The 10546-nt window shown below is 32.7% G+C and overlaps 1 protein-coding gene and 1 non-coding gene across 2 annotated transcripts; one reads left to right on the forward strand and one right to left on the reverse strand.

Annotated features, from left to right (window-relative positions):
* Window positions 1–2634: 2634 nt before the first annotated feature.
* On the reverse strand, window positions 2635–8278 carry LOAG_09370 (origin recognition complex subunit 1; the record flags this gene model as incomplete). Its single annotated transcript, XM_020447915.1, has 17 exons — window positions 8177–8278; window positions 7992–8072; window positions 7496–7677; window positions 7142–7281; window positions 6648–6957; window positions 6387–6529; window positions 6267–6310; window positions 5903–5979; window positions 5546–5737; window positions 5075–5217; window positions 4630–4708; window positions 4047–4196; window positions 3807–3926; window positions 3403–3504; window positions 3197–3311; window positions 2888–3005; window positions 2635–2752 (listed from the first exon to the last, which is right to left on the reverse strand). Exons 2-17 carry the CDS (start codon window positions 8068–8070, stop codon window positions 2635–2637), a joined length of 2112 nt encoding a protein of 703 aa, XP_020301899.1. The 5' UTR covers window positions 8071–8072; window positions 8177–8278.
* Window positions 8279–9082: 804 nt separating this feature from the next.
* On the forward strand, window positions 9083–9154 carry LOAG_20048. The gene has a single exon. It is a non-coding gene; the product is annotated as a tRNA-Thr (tRNA).
* The last annotated feature ends 1392 nt before the right edge of the window (window positions 9155–10546 follow it).

The following is a 10546-nucleotide window of genomic DNA, read 5'->3' on the forward strand; positions in this document are numbered from 1 at the left end:
TACTACTACTACTACTACTACTATATATATATATATATATATATATATATATATATATATATATATATATATTTCGGAACCCTTCTGAGCGGACTTTCTAGATTTCTCCAATCGCCACAATACCTACCCTTTTATGACATCATGCATTCCTCCACGACAATTCTACCTTCCTTCTATAACTGCATAACAATTGCAGGATGCATGCCTTGATCACACAGAAATAATGTTCTAAAAACTATCTTCTTTTTATAAACCATCTATAACTGACTCTCAAATATCTTGTATAAAGTTCCTAATTTCTAGCTTCGGTTGAATGTTCACTCATTGACTCGATAATACCTTACCTCTTTCTTGTACTATATAATGCTACTTTTTTGGAATATAATTTCCCATTAACCGACATCTTATTCAAGCAAAATGTTTCATATTTCTAGAAAGACGACCAATAAAAGCTATCATTTAGCTCCTTACCAATTCATTCTTCGACTCATTTATCAAACTCAAAAGAGAGATTCCAAAACCTATGCTAATTAATCACTCCTTTGAAAAATATGGTATCATTTCACAAATATACACCTCGTAGTATGCACCTATCAGCTATATTTGTATACAAAGATACATAAATGGCAATTCGTACCAAGAAATATACCAAACAATAAATTGTAATCGTAAATTTCTTTATTTCATAAATTAATAAATTGTCCAAATTTAAGAATGATTGACAACATAGGAAAATATATGTACCTGTAATGTGAAAAAAAATTGAAAATTTCTTTTCAGGAAGTGAAATTTACAGCGAAAACACATACAAGAAACACTGCAACACACGTAATTCTTTCTGTAAAAACGATGAAAAGACATTGTGATGAAAGAAAGGTGTAAAAAAACTGAGTACATTAGAGAACAGAAAACTGATTGCATATTTTGCACGTGATATTTAACATACATTTGCTAATCCAAGTTAACTTCGTATTACAGAACCAATATGTGCGATTAACAGACACCCAAATCGATACAGGCAGTTGTAAACATTTAATATTATGATATCAGAGATATGTTTTAACCTTAACAAATACTTCAAACGATCACATTTTTTCAAATGCAATAAAATGAAGAAAATTGTAATAAAAATAACGAAATGCAGATTACTTGAAAACGAATGCTTAGAAATGAAGTGTCTCGTATCGTTCGTTTTCCTACCCTAATATCTCGAAGAAAACTAGGAATTATTAGGCTAATCTAGAATGAATACCAAGTAAGAACATCTTACAACTTCTCATAATTATTTGAAAGTGAAGATAATAAAATACAATGAGACATTGTCTAAAAAATCTTTTGGTCTTACTTTGGGTTAACAACTCTGTTGCATTATATTTGGTGAATCTGGTAATTCATTATAAGGAAAAATGCAACTGATGGTGATAGGTTTCCGTTCCTATTCGTCTTCCTTATTGCGCTTAGTTTGTTCCCTGCACACCTCTCTTAGAAAAATACGTCACTGATGGATGAGATGCTAGGTTAATCAAAGCCATTGCAATGAAGATCCAAAACTACACTCAAACTCCTGGCAGGCCTGGAAACGATATTCTACAGAAATTAATAAAATTCAAAGGATTAATATAGCACAACGGAATGAACATAAAGCACACGTTTTTTCATCTTCAAATTTCCAAAAATTGAGGAATAACTACAAGTAATTTGATAAGGAAAAATATTTATGTAATGAGTACAATGATAAATCGCCAAAATAGCAATGAATAACGACAAATGGTTACTGATTTCAGAATGAGCTTTAGAATTGGAAAATGAAACGGACAAGGTGAAATGTTAATTATTCCTAGAGATAAAAAAGTAATGATTTAATTGCCCACCTAAATACCCAGAAAATATCAAGGAATAACAACAAGCCGCTATATGTTGCAGAACGACCTTAAGAATCGAAAAATGAAACGGGCGGATGTAAACAAAATGTCAAATATTCCTAAAAGAAAATAATTACCTAATCAGGACACATTCGCCTAAACATCTAACAAATAATTATTTTCGTAGTGCTGAATTCAATGTTAAATTGCATTCATCTAAGAAAAACAGCTAACCAGTATAAGCATAAGATACATATAAAAGTAATTGGGTAAGGAGTACCAAGTAATGTGGAAGACTAATTAGATGTAAATTAGTGACCCATGTAGTCTACAACAAGAACTATTGATTTAAAACAGCATGATATATGAATTATACTACGGGCTTCCCAAAAATCAAGTAAAGTTCCCAGTGTCAGATTTCAGTTTTAAATTAATCTATATCTATCTATCCATCTATCTATCTATCTATCTATCTAATCTATCTATCTATCTATCTATCTATCTATCTATCTATCTATCTATAAAGGATTAAAGAAAATTCCCAATCTCTTCCATCCCACGACTGTTTCACGATTAACAGAAAAAAATTATATTGTAAGAAATCCCGTATTTTTACTCTAAATTGTTTAAAATAACTAAAAGCTTTCTAAATTTTCATATACAGAAAAGCAACACTGACTCATATTTGACATCAACTTGATCTCTACAACTTTCCTAGACACACTATAGCTACTATTTGGGAAAGACTACAAAAGTAATCTAAAGAGTTATTTCAAAGGAATGATTCATCAATTTGTTTGAAAGCAAACTGTATATCATGCGTTGTCATTCCAAGACGGAAACGTCGGGACATACTACCGGTTCCAGATGCTGCTACCAATAATCGTTCACTGCAACAAGAAAATTCTTACAAGAAAAAAAATCAATACCTCCATGCAGATTCCAACAAATTTACATTACACAGATGGATGAAAGAGACAAGAAGAGAAAAGACTGAACAGTATTTTTTTAATTAGTTAACTAACCTGCACATTTCCATGGCATTTCGATATGCAGCACTTGTCGACACAGGGGTAATGTTTGCAACATTGCACTGCAAGCGATACTGTTTCAAAAGAATGTGAAACTGGAATTCATCCAAGCCTAAATTGCAAAATTATTACATAAACATGATTATATTTGCCCAAACTCAATTGAATAATTTTTCGTCAGTTTACATTGTGCTAGTTTAACACTTTATTATTTGTCTTAGTCTAAAACAATTGCAATATGCAACCTCACGTTGCTAATAATTTAGTGGATTTCGTAGAACAATTCGTAGATCAATAACAAACCTGAACTCAATTGTTCAGCAACAGCAGCACGAAGAAGTAGGATAGAATGACGCGGTAAAGCTCGTATCAACTCAATTCGAACACTTGTAGATGCTTGACGAATAGCCTCTTGTACCTAAACAAAAATATTCTAGTTATTAATAAAAAGAAAAATTCTCTCTGGTAACAAAGAGCCTAATGCAATGGTCATACAAGAAAATATTTACGTTTTTCATTGTAAGCTGTTTCTGGTTAGCATTGATTGCAAGCTCTGTAGCGCTTCGTAGGATATCTAGAGCCTTTCGCAAATCACCCGATATAGCTGCCACCTGAAGAATACAACTTGAAAGAATCTGTTACAGAAACTAAGACATGAGCACCAGCTATTCATCCACAAATAATCTGATATAGACTACTACTCGATACCACTTTTATACAATCGAATTGAAAATAACCTTCATAAGCAGTAAGAAATTAATAAACTGCAAAGTAGCAACTCGAGAACTTATTTACTCTCATCTGCTTATCTAATCTACTTATTTTAGCTGCCTTGATTGCCTGCCGAATTAATAAAACTACTTATCTAATTAACAGAAATTATCTCATTCATTTTATTGAAGTATTAATTTACTTTTCGGCTTGCTAATTCAACAGCTTCCGCTTCAACAGCACTTGAATCGCATAGACGATCTCGGATGATGTATGCGACTTCGTTATGATCATATGGTTGGAAACAGAGCCTATTGGTACCCTAGAAAAAGATAATTCCATGTACAAAGTAATAAACTTTTCAAGCTATGATCAACCTATGTACTTCGTTTTTCTTACAATGAACAATGACTAATGATGAAACTTAAAAGAAAAAAATTACCAATCGGCTTGAAACACGTTGTGAAAAAAGCCTTTCCGGAAGGTCGAAAGTATTCGCAATGGCTATGACATTTACAAGCGATTCTTCGTTTGCAGACCAATTCAATATATCGTAAATTATTTCCTGCTTTTTAGTGTTTAATAGGTCCAGCTAAAAAAGACATGTATGCTCTGTTGCCATAATATTCATGAACTTCCTCCCAATTCCAGTGTAAAGACGTGAAATGAAATAAAATAAAAATCAACAGTTTAAAGTAACGCAAAGTCACATGATACGGAATAAACTACAGATGACAGAAAGTCAGTTAAGGAGAACTGATGTAATACTTGCTTTCCGATGAACTGAAAAGCCTTGCAAACTATAACAATTCTCCCTTTTCTTCCAAATTCCTGTCAATCGTCTTCTGTCTCAAAGCAAGCCTTCCGCTAATTTTTCAAATGTTTGGTGAGTAATCTTTTCTAATTCCGAATCAAACAGCCCGAAGTTAAGGGGAGCAGAAATATGGTAGGCTTCAAGCAAAAATGCGTTAATTCAGATGTAAAAAGTACGGAATATTAAAAACAAGAAAACAAAAATCATTCACCTCATCAACTAAAACAATGATTGGCAATCGTTTCCTGTCACGATATTGAAAGATTTTGTTCAGTTTCTTCCGTGCTGTTCTAAAATCGTTTCAAAAACCACTACTTTTTTTATGACGAAAATTTATTGATGTAATTTCTCCATCATAGAACATGAATTTAATAACGGAAAATGCTTGAGACTAGAAAAGATAGCAGTAGGGTTAACATATTTCAGAAAGATTCAGGTAAATGAAAAAAAATAATACTAAAAAACCAAAGTAAGATGGTCAAATGCATTGATAATCAAATTAGCAGATCATACAGAATGCCTCAAGTGATCGGCAACAATTGCCTGAAAAGGTACTATGCCGAATGACTAACAACGCCGATCACCTTAGCCATTAAATCTTGCGCATACTGCAATGAGTTTAATGAGCTTTAGTTTGAATGAATACTTTAACTTACTTTGGTGCGATTTTTTTCTCCACATTGAATAAATCTTGATAAATTTTGACAAATATTTGTTTTGGATCTGAGAGTTCCATAGCATTAACCGCAACAAAATCAAATGTAGAAAATTTTTTAGAAGCTTTCAAATGGCGTACAGCCTGAAAATATGTGACATTAGATTCTGATGGCAAAATTTGAGGAATATTGTATTCTAGCTTCGTATTTTAAGTATACGATGGTCTGCATAAATAATCAGCGTGAAAAATAATCTCTAAATTATCATCAAGTATCGGGAATAAATCGAAGATCCCCATCAACATTATCCTGTATAGAGGTGATTGTGAAGCGAAATCACCAGCGTTCCGAGTTTTGATCCGGGTTTTGGAAATCAGTTTTCAATGATGATTCTCTAATTCCTTCCCCGTTAATTAGACAGTGGATTGCCTTTGTCATTGTTATTACCAAACTAGAAAAAGAAAAACTCACTTGCAGTACGGTTGCAGTTTTGCCAGTACCTGGTACACCACTTACATACATTGCTTGCGAAATCGCATTATCTGCAATGCATTCTTTTATAAATGCGCATATTCGTTCGAATTCCGTCTCCCTACATGGCAACCGTTCCGGAATCTCAGAAGTATGTAAACGACGATAAACTGCTTCCAGAGTTTCGACTCTCTAAAATTCTGATTTCATCAGATCAGAAATTTACCTTTGAACATAACTCTTTAGTGTGCTACAAAGATGGACAGTTAACTCAGTAAGTACAGATTGAAAATTAAATCTCCCATATTTCAGACTCAGCAATCCAAATTACATTTATCAGTTGAAAAAAATGAGTACCTGAGTTGAAAAAGTAACCATTGGGCAAACGTTCGAAATGACACCGCGTGCAGTACCTTTATCGTCCGACCTTTTTTCTGAAGTACAAAAGAAAAAAAGTAGCATTTTAAACAGGTCCACGGACAATAACTTGATAGATAAGTTAAAATCAGATTTCGATGATAACAATGTCGTCATGACGAGAATTAAACACTATTAATGTCATAGAATAATATCGCATACAGTTCTAATATGATGCTCGCAATAATGTATTGATGCGCGAAGACTAAAACCTCAAGTTAAATTGCTTTTCACATCAAATGATGATAAACATCGCTATGAACAGGTTCTAGAATGGGTGATAAGCGTAATAATTTAAATTTACCTGCAATTAGCCTTCTGCTTTCACAAACTGAGTTATTTTGGTGTCTGAAAATTTAAGAATTTTCAAGCAGTTATACAACAACGGAATACCACTTCCTGAAATTTTTGGAATGCAACATACCTTTGTATTTTTCGATTCACAGAACGAAAGTTTGAATTAGTTTCGGAATCAGAATCCGGTCCACTGAAACTTTCTAATATTTCGGGACACTCAAAATCTTTATCATCATCATTATCTTCAGATCCGCACCCTGATGAATCATGCTGGAACAACCAAATTTCAATTCCTCAAAAACAGGCAGAAAATAATAAGTCAAGGATCCTTTACAGTTGTAACATCATCCATACCGTTTTACAACTCAATTTTTAACAACTGAATTACCTCATTATCGATGAATCTGGCTCCAGCAAGAACTTTCGTTCGCTTCAGTATAATCAACGGTTTCTTACAATCATTGAAATGCAAGCCATCAATCCGTTTGATAGGCCTGTCCACGCCTTCATTAACACTTCCAGATTTAATTTTCCCAGCTCCATCAGCGGTGAAGTCGATTCCGGTATGTGCTACAGTATTTTTCAGCCTAATTGGCTTATGCAGTGAAAAACCATTTCTGTGTCCAATATTATCCGATGTACCAATCTTCTGCTTCCAAATTGATGATCTCCTAGATTTCCAAGCTTCCGAGGCAACCCTTAATCACGTTCTTGCAGTCTTAAATACACCAAAGTAATCAAATATAAGTATCATATATTTATTCAATAAAAGAGAGCATATAAGAGTAGGGTGTCTTTTGAGTGTAAAATCCTTCCCGAAAAAATCTAAAATTTTCAGAATTCTTTAAAAACTCAGATTTGAATTTCAAATTTGCAACTTACGAAACTCTTTTTTTACAAATGTTTAGTGTTTCTGTGGCCGTCGATGGAAGCGGAAGTGATATTAGTGAATGACATAATACTTCTGATTTCACATTTTCGGAATCACTTTTGCTATCCTCATATTCACTTTCAAATCCAAACTGAAGTTTAAAATATGCTGGAAACGCTTAAACTATAAATTTAGAATAACTGGAATCAACTAGATAAATTAAATTCACTACCTTCGATTTTTTTCGGAACTATTAGTAACTTAAATAAGTCATGAAAAAAAATCTACGAGAGGTCGAGATTCAATTTTCCATAGAAGAGACGATTATAGGAAAAAAATAAGCTGATGTAGGAAAATTTGCTCACCACATTTAAGTTCTCGCCGTAGTTAAAAGCTGGAATCAACTTAGCCTGCTGCAGGGCCATCGATGATCGACTACGCTTGTTCGGTGGTGAAGTCAAGACAAACAGGTCCTCAGAATATCCCCGTCCCATTGATTTCGTTTTCCGTTTTGGCAAAATCCTTCTATTTGAAGTATTTCCATATCCTTAAAATAAGTTAGCTGCAACATATTCGCAATGAAAGAGTTCCTCCCCTGTCCTCAGCTATCCATAAATTTCCAATCGGTTTTGACTATGTAAAATGACTGATATCGTCTTGAAATTTAAACTTTAAATATCCTTATCCATATTTACAAGTCTATTTGATTTCAAAACATCGAAGCTGGAAAACTGTATGAAGTTACCAAAAAACGTTTTTAAACTGCAAAGATCCGAATGAAAAAACGAAGAGAAAATGAATTTATAAAAGAAAATGAAAGAGAGGAAGCAGAAACATATGGTTAATCAAGAATTGCAATACCTTCACCCTTCGTCACCACTTTTCTTGAAACTGTGTTTTGGGATTTTTCCTTTCGTAACACATCCTTATCTGCGGCCATTCCTGCAAAGTTACTTCCTTAAAACACTAACCTTTCTGTTTTAAGACTTAGGAAATCCAAACACCAACAAGAATGCTATTTTTGATAATTTCTCAACTGACATTACCTTTCTTTAACTGCGCGGATTTAATTCTTCGATTAAATTTCCCCAAATGTTAGTACATTCAACTGACAGAAATCGCGGCACTAAAGACGAACTATTCTTTGCATCTCTTTTATTCCAAAAACAATACACTGAAATTTTGGTTATCTAACTATTCTTATCAATCCACTACAATATTTATTTGTCGCACTGTACGTTGTTTCTGTCGTTTACTCTTTTATATGTTCTTTGAATCATTCCAACCTATAATTACTGCTATTGAAAAAATATTTCTGCTATTTCTAAAGACATTATATCTCATAACTATCATCAATCTTTGTTATCTCTTCCACTATAAAGTTCTTTTCCACTAAAATTCACAACACCCTAAAAGTGCTTATTATGTTCAATAACTTTAATATTTAATTTTAAAACTTTCTAAAAAGTTAACATTTGTTGCAACATTCTCTCGCTTCCTCATTATTCCTCTACACAGTTTCCGTTCCCTTACATAAAACAAATATAAGTAGTCCGACGTGTCATGTCACGTAAAAACCTACGTTTGTTAACCCTTCCTAAAAACACTACATGAAATTTAAAAATTCCCGCACGCTGTAAACTTAAATAACTTCACGAGCTGCAGGAACTTCTCCACGACTTGCAAACTCTCCCCAAAAAATTTCCACATGGATCTGGATTTAATGTTAAAAATAGTTGACATCATAGAACACGGCTCGGCCTGCTTTTATTTTGAAATTTCTCGGTCCTTTCTTTGAGATGTCGAAAGGCGCGTTGAGTTGACAGATTTTTTGATTACTTGTATAACATAATATAAATGTTAAGTTTTTCATGTTACCGAGATATCATCAATTATTTTTAGACATTTGTATATGGAACGTTATGTATTGAGGTTTTAGACGGTACTGCCAGGCCTCATTGGCTCAGGGGCAGAGCGTCTGTCTAGTAAACAGAAGGTCGCTGGTTCGATTCCAGCATGAGGCATGGCATTATCGCAAGGTGCGGTGCGCAAAGTTCCCACGCATTTTTGTAAATATTACGTACGTGAGTTTTATATGTGGAGGATTTTAAATTTCACTTTAGCTTTTGAATTCTTGAATATTTAAATTTTCAAATAAATTTGAAAGTGTTTTTCATTTTTAATAGTGTTTTTTTTCACTTATTCTCATCAGCATTATTTTAAAAAACAAAATTGAATTTAAATAATCTTAAAAGTAAGTGATGGATTTAATGCATGAAAATTACTCATTAATTGATTTAAATTTAAATGCCTTATCCTTGCTACTTTTTATTTAGCCTATATTCATCATTATTTTCTCGTTTTCCACTATACGTTTTTTTGACTTTCTAACATTTTAGATTCTAGAAAAATGCAGTGAAATTTTAATGAATAAAATGTATTTTTTTTTATTTCAGACTACTAAATTAGAATTTATTAATAACTCACATTGATGTATAAACGTCGTTAAAGCAGAAAATAAATGATTCCGACCATTTACAAATGTATCTTTAAGAGATATTGAGTTTAACCGATTGGTTTCCAATCAAGTTAAAAAATTTGATTGACCGTTTTGTTGATAACTCTTCAAATGTCACGACAAGAAAAAAGAAAGCTATCATACTCTGCAAATAAAAGTTTGTCCGCTCATTAGTTATAATAAACCAATACAACTAGTGGAAAGGGCAATCGTGCTGGACGTACGATTATGCGGCTATATTAAGTTATAAGTGAAATGATCCTGGTAATGAGTGGTTTAGAAGAAAAAAAAGAAAAAAGGAATTATACGAATATTGATCATTTAGTCATCTGATGACTGTTCAATTCATACTGTATTTAATGAATATAGGATGTTAGAGGAGAAAAATGGAAATTGTTCCGGATTGATAAGCATTAAATCGTATAGATAGAGAAATAATAGGGTTTTAAAGGGCGTTTAATGCGTTAAATTACGTAAGCTAACCTAAAGTGATTAATCATGAAAGCTAATGAAGTTATTACAAGTTCCAATGAAGTACTTTAATTAACTGTTAATTAAATTATGGCATAATGTATGATATCTATGAGTGATGTAATATATAGCTTTATAAAAAATACGCCTTAATCAAGGCAATGACCCTGATGACCTGTGATGGCATGCATTTTCATTAGTTTTCAAACAATTGAATTATCCGATATTAGTGAATCTCTTTCCGGGATCAACTGATTCATGTTTTCTGAAATAGAAAGGAATACGGTCGATCGGTTTTAGTCCAATGAATAAAACGCCTATACTCATAATGAATACATTACTGAGGAATGTTTTTAAATGATGTGATAATTTACGAAAAGTTAATCGAGAAACTTGTTAATTTATCGGAATACAGATCTCATAATGC

This window comes from Loa loa, assembly GCF_000183805.2.
Source record: "Loa loa unplaced genomic scaffold supercont3.122, whole genome shotgun sequence".
Classification (NCBI taxonomy): Eukaryota; Metazoa; Nematoda; class Chromadorea; order Rhabditida; family Onchocercidae; genus Loa; species Loa loa.